Raw genomic sequence first — 20,103 nt, 5'->3', positions numbered from 1 at the left:
CTCCCCAGACACGTCAATCAACTGCCCAAGCTGCCTCGGTGGGTCTCCAAAGCTGCCCCTCTCTCTGTGAAGCTAGTGCTGCAAGGCACCGAATGGAGACACCGTCTCCAAAATTTTCAGCAAAAACGTTACATCATTAGAAGCATTTAACTGCTTGTTTGGCTACACGGACTTTTAAATTGTGCAAAGGTATTTTTTTAAATTCCCATTATGCACAAACAAAGTGATCTGATACGCTAGTTTCCACACCTAATGACAGCATCACATACCGTCACATCAAACAGGAAAACAGCACTATTTCACACGATAGCAGGGAAGGCTGAGAGAGGCAATGCTTCTGCAATGGGATGTCAGTTACAGTAAATGAAGGCATTCTTCAAGGTGAAGTGCTACAGAGACACATGAGATTCCACTGCAAGCATACTTGTCTGTGTGTAAAAACTCCTATCTGTGTCAACACTGGGGGATGCGGAAACAAAACACCCATAAAAATAGTTGAAATTTTGTTACATAGTATCGGAATAGTCCCATGTGATCACATGATCACATTAAGAAACTGTTACTATATTCAAGGGAAAAAATGTTTATAGGATCCAATCAGACGCCAAGGGAGCCGTGCCTGGGTGGCTCAGTCCGTTAAGTGTCGCTCTTGGTTTCAGCTCAGGTCGTGGGTTTGAACCCCCCGTTGGGCTTTGCACTCACAGTGCAGAGCGTGCTTGGGATTCTCTCTCTGCCCCTCCCCTGCTCTCTCTCTCTCTCTCTCAAAAATAAACTTAAAACAACAACAACAATAACACCCAAGGGCATGAAAAGAATACTAGCTTTTTTCTTATTCGTTACACTGCTGTTGACATGTTTTTAAACAAAGGGGTGGTTTATACATATATTCATAGGAAAGTGACACCAGCTAATACTATTGTTGAGATTTTTCTGTACAGTAAAATCATCTTCTCTAAAAGAGGTTCAAACTAAAATTACTCCCCCCACTGGGGCGCCTGGGTGGTGCAGTCGGTTAAGCGTCCGACTTCAGCCAGGTCACGATCTCGCGGTCCGTGAGTTCGAGCCCCGCGTCGGGCTCTGGGCTGATGGCTCAGAGCCTGGAGCCTGTTTCCGATTCTGTGTCTCCCTCTCTCTCTGCCCCTCCCCCGCTCACACTCTGTCTCTCAAAAATAAATAAACATTAAAAAAAAAAAAATAAATAAAATAAAATTACTCCCCCCCCCAAACAGAAATAGTTGGGGTATTCCTTTGTCACTTATAGTAAAGTGAATGTTTAATCCCAACAGATTATTATTATTACACTGCTTCTGTGAAGTGTAGGTCCGCTGAGAGGGCTCACGGAAAGGCAGAGACCCTAGGGTGGAAGTAAAAGAGAAACACTCCCTTCCCTAATAGTATACGTAGTGGGTGGGAGAATACCTGTTTTGGCCCCCCTGACCCTCCTCCCTCTGTTTCCATTAGAAACCATGTCCACAAGCAACTGGAGACAGCCTCTGAAACTTTCCAAGCGCCCAGTATATTGTTGTTACATCCACAGTGGACCTTGGACACTTAACTTAATGGGATCAGAGAACTTAGCTGGTAAAATGCAGAACCTAGTTGTGACTCTGCCTGAAACGGTGTTGAACAGGGGCACCCGTACTGGCAAACAGTGATCCTACCTCCTTGGAAAAACTTGAATACAGTTAAGCAGTCTGTAAGCAAACCAAACAACTCAAAAACTAAGAAAAGAATCTCTCCTTTATTTTTTTAAAAAAATTTTTCATGTTTATTTTAGAGACAGAGAGACAGAGCACAAGCTGGGGAGATGAGAAAGAGCCAGACACAGAATCTGAAGCAGGCTGCAGGCTCTGAGCTGTCAGCCCAGAGCCCGACATGGGGCTCGAACCCACGAACCATGAGCTCATGACCTGAGCTGAAGTTGGACCCTTAACCGATGGAGCCACCCAGGAGCCCCCAATAAGTAAGTTCTCCTTTAAATGACTGGTTCATAATGCCACAAACAGGATAGCGCAGTTCTAAGCCCTCTGAAAGATCGTAACGGATGACTACAAGAAGCAATTCGACTTCAGTGAAAGGGTGGTGGGCCAGATGGAAAAACATCAGCGCAAGGGGTTTCCGTGTATTTTTCTTCCCCAGGAATCTAGCTGGTTAACGTTTTTTGAAGCCATGTTACATGTGAGGTTTACTCCCAATAGGATGTGTAGGAGCAGAGACACAGAAAAATACTCAACAGGATAACCTTGTACTAAGGTCGAAGGCACAGACTATACAAGATGGGCACATTTTTAAAAGGAATCCTGAGTGGTCTGCCCAACGAAGCAAGATTTCTCATGTCATTTAGAAACCAGACTGCAAAGGATTTTAGTCAATTTCTCACGTGACCTAGTAATAAAGTACCCTTTCCACCAAAGCAGCAGATATGTGAACCATGAAAAAAGCCTGGTGGCAGCCAGACTGCAGACGTCCAAGTGAATGTTTTCCCTCAAGATAAATAAGGACAGGGTCACTGCTGCCTATGCCGAACACCCCTGCCCGTATGAAACGCGGACAAGGTGCTGAATGGGGCCGACAGGTCTGTTACAAGTTTTGTTTTTGCTTCATAAAGAAAAAAGTTGTTGCTTAGAAAGCGCCAGCTGCTGACCAACCATTTACCAATTCAAGTATGTGAACAAAAATACACAGATATATAAAAATTCACATATGAGCTTTGCGCAGTGGCGGTATCGTAGCCAATGAGGTTTATCCGAGGCGCGATTATTGCTGATTAAAAATTCACATATGAAAACCACACCTATAAAACTGTGACCAAACATGTTCTCAAGAAAAGCTCTTTATACTAGACCTTAAGTTTCCAAATTTGAGGAAATCTGTTTCCCACTTTAATAGCCCTTTCGAGGGCTAGCCCTTGTATCAACCCATAATTTTTAGTATATTGTATTTACTTTCTAATTACATTAGAAATCTCAAGCCAAATGAGACTTTATACAAATCCCATCTAACATCAACATCTAACTACAAAATGGTTTAAGTTTTTGGCAATAGAACTGAAGAGTTATCAAAACTTTAGGAATGCAGGGGCGCCGGGGTAGCTAAGTGTCCAACTCTTGGTTTCAGCTCAGGTCATGAACTCACGGTTCGCAGGTTCAAGCCCTGCGTCGGGCTCTGCCCGGTCAGCAAAAAGCCTGTTTAGGATTCTCTCTCTCTCCCCACCTCTGTCTCAAAATAAATAAACTTAAAAGGAAAAAAAAAAAGCTAACTTTAGGAATGCATTTGGCTTATCCAACCTCCGCTGGTAGGTGGTCCAAGTTCAGCTTGAAACTGTGTCGCCCAGTGACGCCTACAACTGTTTGACACACTTTCTTGGGATGAAGGTTAGAAGTACTGTAATATCAAAATGCTACCGAAATGTGTACAATTATATAAAAATGGTATTGGCTGAGTTCAAGACTAAGCACTTAGACATGTCCTAACAAAAGGGTTAGATATTTAAAAAAAGAAAAAAGTATGGAAGAGAACAGAAGAAGAAACATTTACATGATACCAGGAAAACTATCGTATTTGCATTTAGCATCTGATTACATCCTCAAAATGGTGACAATGTGATACAGTTTGCTTGAACAGCCAAAAACATTTCTGAACACACAGCAACAAAAGAAGATACAATCCCACAGTAATACTCAGCCATCCGCTTTGAAAAGTCACAGTGCACAGCTAAAACCCAAACAAAATGTTCCCTACATGTTTCATGACCATGTCCTCCAAACCAGTCATCCCAGAAACCCGGGGGGGGGGGGGGGGGGTGGTGGGGAATCCAATTCAATAGACAAGGAGCGTGTTGTTGAAACAGAGCACTCAGTGGCTGGTGATTACTAGGGAAGGGAAAGCTAACTGATGCAACGCTTTTCATCCCACTATCAACCATGAAAGCTGCAGAGTCATCATTTGCTTGGTGAAGTTAGCAGCTGTCTTCCCGCACTCCATTTCACGGAAAGGGAGACCGCAGGAATACAAGAGAAACAAAGGCCAAAGTCTGTTCTAGGGCGTCTGTTTCCACAGCTGGAGACAGGGCACTCGCTATTCTACATGCAGCGTCTGGCTTAGACACTCAAGTGGCCCGTGTTCAGCTGCACGGCCACCGCCACCTAACCGTTAACAAGTCCCCAGGCAGTTTTGCCCAGCCCTGGCCCATGAGCCCATCTGTTTCAAAAACACACTTCTTACTGTCCCATTAGCGTGACTACTCTTCTGCAGTACTCCTTAACGGGACAAAAACCCAAAGACAATAAATTATATAACCAGGGCCAACCCTCCACAGCAAAAAGGCCATTAAGAACTGATCAGACTTTACACGCACTTAGTTAAGAGCCTCCACTCAAGTGTTGCAATATTCTCTCACCTTTGTTAGACCTGATTATTTTTAAATAAAACTGTTATCGCAGGCTTCGCGCACAAGTGACTGGCTTTTAAATGCGTTTCCAATGTCAACACGTTGAGTCACCCGCAGATTAAAGTAATGAGTTTTTTCAATTCTTTTATTCAGAAGGTGGAAAGGGGTGGGGGTGGGGGTGCAAGGATTGTGCAGATCTTCACAACTTCTAAAGTCAACGTTATTCGACTTTTAGGATCTAAAGAAACGGTATCTTCTTAAACGCTAGCTAGTTCTATGGGCCTCTACCAAATACGGGGCTACAAATCATGATCTCAGAGCTCGGCCAGACATTGTTACATTGGCCCGAAGGAGGGAAACTCCCAGAAAGGAAGAGGATGAAGTCTGTTTTAATTAGGCTGCCGAAGGAGCCTTCTGGCTTGACTCAGTCCCTGCAGACCCGCGGTCACACCGACACGCACGCCAACTTACCGGGGCGCCAGCTACCGTGGAACCGGGGCTGCTGGCGTTATTCTCCTCGGGATTCTGGGGGGCTTCTTCCGGCCCCCGAGTCACGAGAATTCTGAAGTGCTGTTGCCCCGCGTTTTGATCCTGCCTGATCTTAAACGTGCAGCCCTGCCCCTGCGGCGTCCTTTCCACCGAGTTCGTCCTGTGGATTTCGGGAGCCCCCCTGCGGCCCCGAGGCGGCGTCTCCGGGTGACCCGGGTGGCCTCGCTCTTCCGTGGGGCTCCCGCGCTCCGCTCGGGGCTGCGTGGGGTACGAGGTGCTCCTCTCCAGCCGGATGCGGGGGTACCTCACCAGCCGGTCGCCCTTCGTGCCGGTGAAGCCGAAGTTGAAGTCACCGCCCAGCCCCGGAGCGCCCGGTTGTGGCTGCTGCAACTGGAAGACGAAGCAGCGCTTCCCAGAGCTTCCAGAAGCATCCGGAACGTGCTGCAGGGACCAGCGCCTGGGCTCCGGCGCCGAAGAGCTGCTCTGGCCGTCGGCCCCGAAGGGCGTCAGCCTCACCTGGCGCACATCGGCGCTGGAGGCGCGGTGCTGGATCCGCAGCCCGCCGCCGCCACCGCCGCCACCCTCGGGGCCCCGGGCGGCCTCCTCGCGGCCTTCGCAGGCGGCGGGGCCCGGCGCTTGGCGGCCGCACGTGCCGTTGAGCTGCGGGCCCGGGGCCCGGGCGGCCCTCGGAGGCGAGCTCCCGGGGGTCTCGGGCTCCGGGGGCTCCGGGCCGCCGGCTCGAGGTGCCGAGCCCGCATCGCCGTCCAGGCCCTCGGGGGGCGCGCCCGCGTCGGGGGCGCCGTCGGCCGCCTTGCGCTGCAGCGAGATCTGCACGGACGAGCTGCGGGTGGGCCGCGCGTCGAGCGGGCCCAGGAGCTGCGGGATGAACATGGACGTGCTGCGCTTGAGCGCGCCCACAGCCTCCTGCAGGCCACCGCCGTCCTCCGCTCCGTGCTGGGCGAAGGGGTGCGCGCCGCTCCTCCGCGGGAGCGTGTGGAATGCCATGAAAAAGTCGTCTTCCCTCTCCTGGTCTAGGATCTCGGACTCGGGGGCTGTGTTGCTGCGCCCAGAGCCAAAATGAAACCGAAGCCGATGGGCCATGGTGCCCAGGGGGGCAGGGAGGGAGAGGGCGAGCGGCAAAGGCAAGCCCGGCGCTGCCAGAAGTCAAAAACCGAAGGCACAAACTCCAAGAAAAAGTGTCCCATCTGCCAAACCGTTAGCACTGCGGCACCAAGAGCGACAGATAGCAGAAATAACCCAAGTGGCAAGCGGCATTCCAGGCATGATTGGATAAGAGCAAAAAGCTCTCATCCACACTGTGACAGAGGGTAGGATGGCCAGAACCACATGACCACGGTCTCCCCCTCCAATGCCAGCTTGTAGACTTAGTGGAGATTTTCCCCCCTCTCCTGCTCTCTCTCTCTCTCTTTTTTTTTTTTTTTTTTAAACAGCAAGAGCCTGAAACAGCACCTTCCCAGCTGCTGCTTTTCCATCAGACAGGAGTGGCCCCAGCAGGGAGCTCTCACAGCTGACTAAGGCAGCAAACACAGTCCAAGCCATGCTGCTATAAATCTAAACCGCATCAAATTCACGGGACAGTTCTTTCCGAACGAGGCAGGGCGCTGGGACTCTCTAACCAATGCTCAACACCGGGAATTGAACACATGAGCACACACTGTTATTTCCCCACCTCCCCGGCAAGCCAAATTAACGACAAGGAAAAATTCCCTGGCTGCAGGAAAACCCTTTCACAAGCATTGGATATTATGTTTCTCTGTTATTTATGATATCACCACATTACCACGATGGAATGCAAACTAATAAAAGGTACTATAAATATGATTACACACCCCACAGGACTAGTGTCCCTTTATGCTAAATAATTAGACCATGATCTACAAGTAACAAAATAGCTAAGTGGAGGGAGGCACAACTCAGAACGCTGTCAGTTAGCTCTCTGCCTCCTACTACTGTATTTTTCATTGAAAAGGGCTGGGGGTGGGGGGTGCGATCTCACACATAATAGGACTGTCAGGCATGGAGGTACCAGGGACAAGGAGCCCAGCTGGAGAAAACATTCTCTTCTATGCCAGATGGGAGGGAAAATAATCACCGTCAAGCCCCCTCCCCCCCCATCCCCACCAGAAAAGGAAGGAAAATTGAAGAAGGGTGTGAATGTGGTTTTTGTAGTGAGTTAACTTAAATACCATACAGAAAAAAAGGCTGCCCGGAGCTGTTTTCCGGTGAGAAGTCAGCAGTATTATCACAAACATGGAATCTTACCATTTTTGTGGAGAGCCAAAATGGACCTAAGTAATAAAAGCCCAAGTTCAAAAAACTGTCGTCGGATTTGTAGTCAACTTGGATATATTCTGTGTGTTTCAAACTTACTATTTTTCGTGATCCAGAAACGTCAGTTAGTTAACAAAGAAGCTTATTTAGAAGGCAATAGAAAATGGGAGGGAAAAATACCAAGCTGTAAAGAGTGACAAAAAGTTTATTTTAAAATCCGCAAAGCATGACTTTGTCAACAGCTCTGGAATTGAGGGTGTAGAGGATTAACCCTGTGTTTACATACATCCAAACCTGTTTTCTAAAGGCTTGTGTTTAAAATGCCAAAAATGATCTCCATGAGAGAAATGGAAACTGGTTTGTTTAATGCTGAAACTGCCAAGTACCGCTACAGCCATGGATTATCTTAGCTGGATTAAGAGCCAATGAAGCAAGGAACACCACCACCAGCATTCAGTGCCTGGTGACTACACTGAAAACAGCCTGGGGCCAAGTTAGGTAGCAGTTACCATAAGGCACAATTTTGCAGGTCAAGCGTCTATTCATTCACACCTGATTTCTTAGAGCTCTGCGTTCAAAGCCCTTTCGGGTTTGGAAGGATAGTTTAGGGTCCACAGCAAGGTCATCTCAACAACAGTCACCGTTTTAGACAACGGAAATGGGAAGTGACTTTTTTTTACAGCGAATTTCTCTTTTAAAAAGAAAAACAATGAAGTGCAACGCATCTGCCAAGGGGCAATTTTTCCTTGATGCTGAGCCTTTTTTCACTTTGGAGAGGTGTTTTTATTCTCAGTACACGAGAGAATAAGGATTAGTATGTGGATGTATCTATGTCTCCACGGACTGACACTCTACTGAACATTGCCTGGTTCAGTTATTTGCTGGATGAGACACGGAGCGCTAACAGGCGCGCCCTCATCTGAATCTCTCATTCAATTTAGTAAGAAAGTAACTTCAGACACACAAGCAGAAGAAGTGACTTCGTTATTCGGCATTGCCACCTTTCTTACCTTGTCACCTAAGGTAAGAAACGCTGAGTTCAATGTGAAGCCATCAAGACTCCATATATTCCAATAGAAAATGCACCAGTACCGGAGGCCAGAATCGGTTGGCTTTCCAATTTGAAGAATAATACCAAGGCCAGGAGATTAAATATCCTCCCAAGTTCCATCATAAGGGTAAAAGGCCCGGCTATTCACCACCATCGGCCTGAGGACTTAGGAGGACAGCAGACCCCACCACAGTGCTACCCCTGGCTGACCTCTCTCAATTCTGAAAAGGCTCTAGGACTCGCTCGTCTCATGTGCAAGGGCAGAGAGTTAAAGGCATTGCATTTTAAGGCTCCTCCTCAGACATTCTATTAAGTTTAAGCTGCTCAAAAACTTGGGAGTTTCAGCTTAAATCAGCAGCAAGAAGGATTCATAAGACCACTCCTCTGTTTCAAGTTTTTACTTAAGTTCTAGTTAGTTAACATATAGTGTAATATTGGCTTCAGGAGCAGAGTTGAGGATTCATCGCTCAAATACAACACCCAGTGCTCATCCCAAGTGCCCTCCTTAATGCCCATCACCCACCCACCTCCCTCCATCAACCCTCAATTTGTTCTCTATAGTTCAGCGTCTCTTTTATAAGGTTTACCTTTTTTTAAACAAGAACACTCCTTTTAAAGAAATATACACAAGTTTCATGGAAAGTAAATTTGAATACAACTGACAATAGACTACAGTGACTTATGATACCACTTTTGAGAGTTCCTTAAAGGCTTACACAGAACATAATTATGTTCATCTTCATAGCTGGAGCATTTGGCTTGTGGGTACCTTATGAATACACTCCACTCTAGCTAGCGGATTCTGCCAAAAGCCTTTAAGCCAAATTTGCTTCTGAAATTTCATTTTTAAAACGAAGTCTCAGTCATATGTATTATATAAATAGATATGTGATATGGCCATATCTCACCTATCAATCTATATATAGCATATCTGTATGAGTTTCACGTTTCAGGCATATCTTTGGTTCTTCAAAGGTACCTTCTATGAATTTCCCTTGAGAAGGTACCACTTTTCAAATACAGCTTAATTCTGCCTGCTAAATATAGACACGCTTTTTGCTATATAATGTTAATTAGATTTTTGCTTTCCCAAAGAGAATCACCATAGATTTGCTATTGAGTGGGTAAAATGGTTGTAGTCTGGCTTGTATTTAAAAGTGCCTGAAAGGTTTATTTATACGAGTGATGGCTTCTTTACAGATGTGCCTACTGTTGGATAGCCCCAATGTAACAGCATAGGCGTAGGCTCTGATGTATCACTAGTGTGATTTTCATTAATACAGACTGTGATGAAAACATGCATATATACAAATAAATTTCCTGTCCTAGCCATACAAAAGTATTTGTCGGAATCATAAAACAGTAACAGGACAAAGACGGTCTTGGCGGTGGGGGTGCATATGTACTACTAGAAATACAACACAGATGATAGAATTTGAAAATGCTGCTTTAAAATTCAGTTTTTAAAAAATGAAGCAACAATCAAGAGCTAGGACCCACTTACCAATCTGTTTTCATCAAATACTTCAAACAGGAGTCTGTGATTAGATGGGTTTACCTATAAAGGGGACACAAATATTATTTTCAAAAACGGGCAGGAATGGTTCAAAGGTTAAAATAAGACAAAGAATAAAATGCTTTATTAGGCACCCAGGTCACTTGTGTAATCTAAATAATTAGCTTACCCTTTTGTCAATCCTGTATCTAGTAAGTCACGTTTTCTATTATTGATTTCTGTATTATTCTATGCCTATTCCATGCTATTCTGTAGGTGTATTAGCAGAAAAAGCTTTCAGCTGCAAAGGAAATTTCAAATAGTTTGAGGGAGCTTCTAAATCTCCTCTACAAAGACATGGAGACCAAGGTGACATCTTCACAAAGGTCTAGGCCTGAGGAAATCTCTTAAGCCTATAACGATAACGATAATAGCCACGACAAAAATGAAGAAAATAGCAAAACGAGCTATTTACCACTGCATGCTCATTTTGTAAGGCACTGTCTGCTTATTAAATATTAAAAACACATGATCTCATTTAATCCTGACAGCAACCCATGATGGAGAGCTGTTCCCCCAATTTTGCAAATAAGGAGCAAAAGTAACTTGCCCAAGAGCCCACAGCTGGTATGCACAGCAACTAAGGACCTCAACCAGGTCCGACCTGCTGGTCTCCAGAGCCCATGCTTTGAAATTAGAACACAGAAATAAAAGACGTCCTCACTTCCAGCAACCATGGGGTCAACGTCTGAGCTCCTAGGCTTTCAGTATGTTTTTGCTTCTCTTTACCAAAACCTCACCAAAATGGCAGGAATCATCATTCTGACTCGATAGCCATTTATTTACGACCAATCACATGTGAGACATGGCGGTGAGCACGCTTATTTACATGACCGCACGTAAATCCTGCAAACTACCCGATCAAGTGAGGACTTCTCTCTCCTACGGGAGAGGTAAGGAACCCACAGAGAATGCGTCCTCAGATGGAGTTCTAGGGTCACAAAAGTTGTGGGTGGCAGAGCCAGAGGTGGGATTCAGGTCCACTGTGATGAAGTCTGGGCTGCTTCACGTGGGAAGTGGAACGAAATACAGTTTGAGAGGACAGCGCAGCACGGACTGCATTACGGGCTTCTGGCCCCGTGGCCTGGCCTCAGCTCAGTGATGGGGCAAGCAGATGGACAGGGGGTTTAGGATCTGTCTAGAAGCTCTGTGAGAGCAGGCCCACAGGCTGTTGCAGGAGCGGCACACAGTAGGTGCTCGGCAGAGATCTGCGGACTGAATAAAACAAAGCCCTCCTTCCTTGTTTATAAAGCCAAGAAAAATAGAATTTACAAACATCTATAGCCAAGATAAGCTGACACAATCTTGGATGGACTAAAATTTACATAAATGTGACCCAGGTGTTAAACTAAAAGGAGTCTAAGTAATTTGGAGTTTTACAAGTGGAAAGCTGTATCTGAGACTTAACTAAGGGCCAATAACATCTATCTGGCCCCATTAGCTTTTCAGTCCTTCACGAAGTAATTTAAAAAGCATCTGGTAGAGGCTACACATAGGATCCACCGAGTATTAAAATATCGATGCCATATTTCAGCTCTGAACATAATAGAAAACAGATGTCGTATACAGAGACCTAAGTTTGCGCACATAAAATACTATTGTGATTGAAAGGAAAAAATCAGGACCAATTGTAATGGGTCTAATGGTAATATTGTTCTTTGGGAATCTACACCAATCCGCAGATCTCATCTGGAGCATTTCTGGAGTTAGATAAGTTTTTAATATAACAGCTACACAGACAAAATATATTTATTTTGAAGAGATTTAAAAAAAAAAACCTTTCTTTCAATAGCTGAGCAGTTTAGTATTTCCAAAATTTTTAGTAGAAAAAATATAGGAACCACCACAAAAATTCCTTGAATAGTAATCTGTTCATTCACAGAATTAAGTTACTTCTACATATAACTCTTCTAGGTGTTATATACACAAGGTTGAGGAAATTTTACCAAATACTTTGATATTTAGAAGTCCAAAAGCAGTCTTATCCTACACTCATCCATGAACACCACATATTTGAATTATAAAACTCTCCCTTCCTAACTGGGACAGGACTGGTAAAGTTTAGGATTCCTTTTAATCATGTTGCCTCTATTGCTTTATTTTATTTCTAAAATCATTCATAATCCGGGGTGCCTGGGTGGCTCAGTTGGTTAGCATCCGACTTTGGCTCAGGTCATGATCTCGCGGTTTGTGAGTTCAAGCCCCGCATCAGGCCCTGTGCTGACAGCTCAGAGCCTGGAGCCTGTTTCGGATTCTGTGTTTCGCTCTCTCTCTGCCCCTCCCCCACTCACGCTCTGCCTGTCTCTGTCTCTCAAAAATGAATAAACGTTAAAAAAAATTTTAAAAATAATCACTCATAATCCATGTCTCATAGAAATAAGCCATTGCTTTAATTATATTTTACCTTATTGTGAAAGAAACCTTTGAGTAGAAAAGCTAAAATATGGTACTTAAATAACTTTCTTTTTACTTCTCTAAAATATCTCCAAATGAAACAAGTCTAGATTTTGCTACTCCAAGTCAGTCTTTGAAAATTAGGCCACGTGAGGTGGCTACCAGGGCGGGTCTTGAAAAGAATTTCACATAAAAATTTACCAGCTTCCACTCAATTTGAATCTGTAGTGATAAGCTATCAATCTAATTATCAGTAACAGTTATTATTACAAGAAAAATGAAAAACTTACTCTAAAATAAAATTCTTCATTCCACTTTGGGTTCAGCGTCTGGAAGAGAAATCATCTTGTAATATCTTTTACAGTCTTTGAAACATGAACAGTTATTAGTACAAGGCAGTCCTTATAATTTGCTTGAACATTTTTTTGTGATTAAAAATAACAGCTAAGAGATCTTCAAAATGGCAATAAAAAGAAACAGTCAGTTATTTGAGACTATTCTATAAACCAAACTAGATGGGAAGGGATGTATTTATACAAAAGATGATTCATAGATAAACCACAAATTGCATGCTATGCATCAGAATAATGTCAGGGGCCTACAAAGAGCCATCATCATGAAAACATAAACATATCCTTCAAGAAATTCACATTGCTATCATTATTTCATCAAGAAGTTAATGAACTTTGTTCACTTCCCTCAACCTACCACAAATCTGTTCTGGAGAGCAAGGGAGCAGGTGGCAGAAAGGTGAAAGTATTCACTATTTATGTAAATACTGAAATCTGAGGAATATTTCATAAAGAACAGTACTGATGATCAGATTATAGTACATGAAAAAAAAAACCCGCCAGTTAGGAACCAAAAGTGAATTTTCCCATTTCCCCCCCAAGTAACCAGTTTTTAAAAAATCTTCACCCCTCTATCCTTCAATCCTTCTGTACCCATTCCTCTGTCTGTCCATCTATCCATTTCCATACCCATCTATCTAAACATTTATCTCACAAGGACATGGAGAGGATACTTTTGTCCTCAGTATGGACAAAAGGGGGACCGCAAGCATCCCTTGAAATGACGCTGAAACAGACACTGTGAAAGAATACATACATACACGTTCATGCATTTGGGCACGCATAACACTCTTAAGTACATCTCTCAAAAACCGTATCTAAAACCTGAGACTGAAAAATCACCACCTCACCAAAGGCTGCGTGCGTTTCTAGTCTGAATGAGATTTGCCTTTATCCATCTATATCCTTTCAGGCACTAGTACACGAAGGAGCAGAGACCGAACACAAACGAAACGCACCATAAAAAACAACAAACACACAATTCACACAACACCGAACTGGCTTTTTTTCTTTTTCTTTCTTTTTTTTTTTAAACTCAGCACTTCGCCCACCCACAACTCAGGAGGGAATCCGATCCGGATCCGAAAAGACGGGGCTTCCTTCTTCTTCGCTATGAATGGAGCCGGGGATGGTAAGGAGTGGCAGAGAGCAGAGAAGCAGGGAGAGGTGCCAGGCAGGCGGCGGCAGAGGTAGGGCAGGACCGGGCCTGCCGAGGGCTGCTGCGGTCCCTGACCCCGGCGGCCCCCAAATGCACGGAGCGACAGGCAAAAAGACAGGTGAGGGAGGAGCGCACGAAGGACCAGGCGGCCGGCCACGAGGCAGGAGGAGGACGGCAGTTCGGAAAACCGAGCGAACGCGCGCAGCACAGAAATACTAACCCGGAGGCTGCGAGCGAGCGAGGCGCGGCGGCCCCGGCTGCGGCGCTCCACCCGCTACCGCTACCGGGGCGAGGAGGGAGGCGGCGGCCCGCCCCGAGCACGAAAAGCCATCTCGGTACCCCCGGGCGCGGCGCCGCTCGCTCGGGGGCCGTGGTTCCCCGCTCCCTCCGCGTGCGGGCGCCCAGCTCCCCGGCTGGCCCGCGCCGCGAGGCCCCGCCAGGCGGGCGCCCCCGCTCCCCGCGCTGCCGGCTGCCGCAGGGACAGCGCCTAACTCCGGGGAACAATGGCCTCCGCGCTTCGCGGGAGTCCTCCCGGCTAAGCGAAACCCCGGCTCCTGTTTGCAAAACAGATTTTTAATGCCGGTCACAATGCCAGGTGGAGAACGCTCAAGGGTAAGCGGTGCCTTCTACATACAGAAGGACCCCGTCAAGGAGCTCCGGTGTCTGCACAATAGCAGGAGAGTTAGCGTTTTGTTAAAGCCACCGTGTTCTCCAGGAAATGCTTGTCACCCAAAGTAGCAGACGATCCACCCCACAGAGGTGATAGGGAAAATACTAGTAATGGATAAATACTGAAGCGAAGATGAAAACAGTACTTTTGATTTTTTAAAAAAACCTACACTTTCAATAAATGCTCCCAAATACGGAGTAAAAGCTTATATTTACACACACACACACACACACACACACGCACACGCACACACGGAAACGTATAAATAAATTAAAATATAATTATGGAAACATCTGTAATGAAACCGTGTAAGATTTAGAAAATAGATACACATAAATGTATAGTTTGTTAATGATTTCATGGAACTAAGCAAATATTTTACTTCCTTCGGTAATATTTGTTTCAAGTAAAACGATTACTTTTGTACCTACCGATTTCACAAGCCACTCCATTCCATTAAATGGAATTTTAAATTACTTTAAATTACTTTAAATGTCTTCATGAAAAACAACAAGCCAACCAGAACGAACCTTTGCTTTGCTGTATTCTTTGCAGAAGAAAAGACTGCTACCTGTAATAATACTTATTTTTAAGAATATTGTTTTTAAAGTCATTTAACTAAAAGCCAGAATGGGTATCTTGAGATAATACTGAAAAGCTTGGTGGTCGATGTTAAATTTATAGATTATAACTGGGAGATGCTTAAAATTAAAATATTGCCAAACTTAAAATATCAACTTCTACACAGCCAAAGTACTTAATGCAATTGTATTAAATTATGACTTACATGAGATTTAATTAAGGATGGGCACCTACCTTTTTAATTGTTTTTGTCTGTACCAAAGCGAGTTCTCTGTTCTCATCCGCTACGTACAATGAAAGTTTCACATACGGATCACTGTAAGAAAATATTTCAGGATTTAGAGGATAATACCTTTCATTTAAAAAAAAAGTACAAAAAGAAAGTAGACAAAACCTAAATGAAAATGCAAATATCAGTTAATGGCCCAGCTTATGTAAATTGTACAATCTAGACAGTCACATTTTTAACATGCCCACTAAGGAAATTACACAGTCACATTTTCAACATGCCAACTAAGGAAATACACAAGAAAAGTTTCTACTAACAAGAGTCAATGATGCTTATTTAAAAGCAAAATTACCACGAAAACACATGAAACATACACTAACTTTTGATCTTTCCCATTAATTCAAAAGAACGAATCTGCCATATTTCTTTTCCTAAACAGATTCTGAAAAGATTACAAGAGAGAGTATTAAAATGGCATATGAAATTTTCTCAGACTAGCAAAACCTAGCAAAAAAAGTTAGTTTGCATCTGGTTTATATTCTGATTTCCACTATATAGGTAAAAATGATTGTTCCTTTAATGAAGGTACAACAGGCATTGATCATCTAAACCAACACCTATCATTTTCCAGATTCAAACAAAAACTCAAAACCGAAAGAAGAGTCCAGGAAATCAAAAGAGATTTGCCCAATGTTGTAGATTTCAGTAAAGCCTAGATTAACTGAACACTTTAAGCAAAAAGTATATTAAAAGGACTATTTACGGTAGACTTTCTCCTAAGAGTCTAATTAAGTCCAGTCACATGTTCTGAAAGTCTTACTAACACTGGGATAGCTCAAATCTAGTCAAGCTATCTACCACTCTTTAAGCGTTCAAAACCCAGGTTCTTCTGTTTCACACTGGAGGTCTTGAAAATCATAGATATGGCTCTCATGCATTCAGCCCCCAAATTTCCACGCTTCTAATGACATGCAACATGATTTCTATCCAATTTGAAAATAATCCTTTAGTGGCTATGCCATGACTATTAACCCTTACCTTGCAACTTCTAGGATCTTTCCAAAGATTACCTAGAGCATCATAAAATACTTTAGATTGCTTTTTATTCAATACCTCAATAAATATGCCATGAAATCCTTTAAAGAAAGAGAGAGGTGTCATATAATTAAGTTTGGTAATAACAGGACTCCATATCCAAAACAGAAATCAAAAGTCAGTGACTGTTGGTAGATATAGTATTTATTACCCATAAAATGCATCTTAATGGAAGCTATAACAAATCTCTTGCAAAAAAACAAAAACAAAAACAAAAAAACCAGCAACAGAATCTGCTTGGTTATACTGTTATCAGTAAGTATTGTTAACATTCTAGTTTAGAAGATGGTATTAGTCATCCTTTGCCTCTTATCCATCAACTATAGATTTATTTGATTAAAGAACATCAAACCCAATGTACCTAGTTCTCCTTATCTGGGCACCGTCAGCCTCAGAATAAAGATGACTCAAGAGCTAGAACCCAATCTAGGCCTCAATTCCCCAAGAGCACCTTCCTAATTAGGACCGTGGTCTGGTGATGAATCGGGAAGCAATTTCTAAGGTCGAGGCTCTCAGGCCTTAGCTTACCAGAACTGCTGGAGGGGAGGGTAGCAGAAACATGGATCGCTGGGCCCCCCTTCCAAAGACCCCTCCAAAGATCTGGTTAGTCTGAAGTGGGACCCTAGAATTTCTATTTCTAATAAAGTCCAGGGGATGCTGATGCTCTTCATCTAGGAACCACACGCTGAAAACCGCTGTTCCAGGTAGTATTAGAAAAGACTATTTTTTTTAGCTATAGAAGCTGATTTTCTATTTCCAGCCACCAAGCTATTGCTAAAAAAAGCTCAAGGTCTGATATCTCTGTTATCTCAAAAACAGGCTCTGAGTCTGCCATGAAGATGAATGTGTGCACACGCACACACACAATCCCAGACCATAGAGAACACCATCAACACTGCTGACTCCCATCTCTTGTTTTCATGGCCCTTGGCTACCACGACTGCTGCCTGTTACCTAATTGCAATAAGGACTTGAGCATTCACTTGAACGACGTGCACACTCTTCTACTAATCATTTATTTGCTCTGGTTTGAATCCCCCCAAATAGTTCACAGTAAGTGACGGGCGCAGTTGGGAATTGAGAGTGTGTTCTCTGAGTGGGACAAGGTCTCCCAGCTGTGACAAGAAGACCCGTCTATCCATGTCCCGAGTGCTCATCCAGGTTGAGGTAGGTACTAGGGTGTCGGGATGAAAGAGCAACCAGGAAGCTCCCCGGAAGAGAGTGCTGCACGAAAAGAGAGTCACAAGTGTGGGAACTGGTAACAGGAGATGTTTAAGGGGAGGGAGCACAGGGCACAGGAAGAGCCAAGTTCAAGGCTAAGCACAGTCACCCACACTGGCTCCAGGTTCTTCCTCCCTTTCTGATGGTACAGCATACCCTTCATAGCAACAGACATTTAATGAGCACCAACTACCTTCCGAAGACTCTGCTAGGAGCAGACAGGAGTGAACAACAAAAAATGATTAAAACAACGAAGGTCATTAGCGGGCATTTACGCGTGGCCCTCAGCTGAGTGAGGACGACGGCGCTTTCCCATTTCAGCACGGTGAACGGTACCAGAGCACAGAGCTGCGATATGGGACGGGCCATCGAGCGTCAGCACATGAGCAGGAAGACGCCAGAGCAGCCTGAACAGTAATCGATACCACCTCAACTGGGAGCACGAATGGCACCAGTGCCACCATTACAGCCGCCAGTCCCACAAGCCAAGCACGTCACCATCAAGCACCCCGTCTGTGCTGTCGCACGCGAGACGTGCGCGGTATCTCATCGGATCCCCGGTGCAAGCTTATTATGTTGTCACGTTTTCCAGGTAAGAAAAGGAGACGGAGAAATCAAGCTTGCCCGAGGTTACAGAGTAAGCAGGGGAGAGTGGAAAGGGAGGCAAGTCGTCTGCTCCAGAATGCGCCTCTCCGGGTGCATGCTACGCAGCCCTGCGGCAATCCGCCGTTGCTGACCAGCAACAGAGCCGGCCAGGAGGCACGTCTAGGGGCAGGAGTTCCCCAAAGTCTGCCAAGTTGGAAAACATTTTGTACTGTGACTGCTACGACGACCTAATTTTTATCTTTGCTGTTGTCGTGCCTGGTGGAAGATCAAGACGCCCGGGCCCGAGTGTCTACTTTGGGGAAGGCCACACCTGGAGATCTTATCTGCTTCTCAACACCCCCAAATAACCAGCTGGGTACCTTGGACAAGTCACTTTAACACGCTGAGCCTCAGTTTTCGTTACCTCCAAAATAAAGGGGTTAGACTCAATCAGGGGTTTGCAAACTGCAGACTCTATCTACAGAGCCTTAGTTTTTGCATAACCCTCTCAGGATAACTACAGGCTACCAGTTCTGCCGTAATCTGTTCTCTATTGGGCTTCCAAGTTAGAATTTTTTTGGACAGGGTTCTGTAATTTTTTTTTTTTTTTTTAACGTTTATTTATTTTTGGGACAGAGAGAGACAGACATGAACGGGGGAGGGGCAGAGAGAGAGGGAGACACAGAATTGGAAACAGGCTCCAGGCTCCGAGCCATCAGCCAGAGCCTGACGCGGGGCTCGAACTCACGGACCGCGAGATCGTGACCTGGCTGAAGTCGGACGCTTAACCGACTGCGCCACCCAGGCGCCCCTTCTGTAATTTTTTAAAAAAAGTTTTAAACTACTGGACTGCATGATCTCTTTTAGTTAGAATATTCTGAATCTCAGAACAATTCAAACTCACTTCTCGTCACTCGGTATAACTACAGCCCATCCCATCCTAAGTAAACACAGCTAGATACAGGAGGAATAGGGAATAAAGCCTGAATCTCTACTAAGAGGTTTTCTCAGAGCATAAAGGGTGAAGCCCACAGTTTTGAGTTCAAGAAATCACTCTCGATCAACACCGGGCTGAATCTTCCGGAACATGTTACCAGCTTCTAGCCAATCTACCTGCTGGGTATCAAAAACATATTACCTAAGCAACAAGCACAACACAAGAGGCATGTGTAGGTGTATGTTTGTGCATGTGAGTCCAGGGCAAGGGAATGAAGGCCATCCGGGGTTAAAACAACACCTGAGCGTTTGAGAAGAAGCTGGTGGTGACGTCTGCTGTCCCTGGACGGCCTTCATTTCTGAACGTGACGTTCTGCAGGAGTGGAGACAGGAAGAATTCCATTTCCAGAGTCTTTTTCACACCTGACTCCACATAAGCCCTCCAGTAAGGACAGCAGTTCTGGAAGACTCTCTGCCCTCTGAAGTTCTACCTCCATATATTCCCTACCTTTGCGACAAAAGGCTAATTGAGTCTGGAGGTCAAGGCTTAGTTAAAACTGACTTCTCCATCAGGACGTTTAGGAAAGACACCCAAACAGCTCATCAGAAGCTACCATTAAGGGGCGTAGATATGGGGTATAGGTTTAGGGGTAGAGAGTTCTTGTTTTCATGTGACTACTTATATGCTGGTAGATGATTTTGTTGTTGGAGGTAACCATCAATACATACGACTTTGAGAAGAACAAAACAGGGGTGCCTGGGTGGTTCAGTCGGTTGAGCATCCATCTGACTATTGATTTCAGGTCAGGTCATGATCTTGAGGTTCGTGAGTTCGAGCCCCATGTTAGGGCTCCGTGCTGACAGCACAGAGCCTGCATGGGATTCTCTCTCCCCCTCTGCCCATGCCCTACTGATGCTCTCTCAAAATAAACAAACTTAAAACACACACACACACACACACACACACACACACACACACACACACGTAGGACAGAATAGGTAGGACATGGAAGGAGGACCATCCCTCCCTCCTCTGATGGTGCTTCTTCTCCATCTGATGCCCTTGACCATTTCCACTGGAGTCTCAAATCTCAGCTGCATCAAC

The 20,103-nt window shown here is 44.8% G+C and overlaps 1 protein-coding gene, 1 long non-coding RNA gene and 1 pseudogene across 16 annotated transcripts in view; 2 read left to right on the top strand and 1 right to left on the bottom strand.

The window, feature by feature from the left end:
* The window catches only part of NEDD4L (NEDD4 like E3 ubiquitin protein ligase), a 346,027-nt gene that overhangs the window by 141,679 nt on the left and 184,245 nt on the right, over nt 1-20,103 (bottom strand). For 5 of the 15 annotated variants that reach the window (XM_086683105.1, XM_086683102.1, XM_086683104.1 and 2 more), the window contains 3 exons: nt 15,167-15,248; nt 12,462-12,500; nt 9,727-9,780 (listed from right to left, as the gene is read on the bottom strand). In XM_086683105.1, the coding sequence (XP_086539231.1) occupies nt 9,727-9,780; nt 12,462-12,500; nt 15,167-15,248 (175 nt within the window). Of the gene's footprint in view, nt 1-4,861; nt 7,863-9,726; nt 9,781-12,461; nt 12,501-15,166; nt 15,249-20,103 lie in introns of those variants that run through there. The other 10 variants (XM_086683092.1, XM_086683097.1, XM_086683093.1 and 7 more) reach the window with 8 other exon arrangements.
* On the top strand, nt 2,707-2,790 carry LOC112868462 (U4 spliceosomal RNA; annotated as a pseudogene).
* LOC147575643 (uncharacterized) lies at nt 13,650-18,512 on the top strand. Its single transcript, XR_015242591.1, has 2 exons — nt 13,650-14,292; nt 17,076-18,512. It is a non-coding gene; the product is annotated as an uncharacterized LOC147575643 (long non-coding RNA).

Source organism: Puma concolor, chromosome D3 (assembly GCF_028749965.1).
Source record: "Puma concolor isolate L17-30 chromosome D3, mPumCon1.1.hap2, whole genome shotgun sequence".
NCBI lineage: Eukaryota > Metazoa > Chordata > Mammalia > Carnivora > Felidae > Puma > Puma concolor.
The sequence above is the reverse complement of the archived record's forward strand: the minus strand, read 5'-3'. Positions and strand labels throughout refer to the sequence as shown.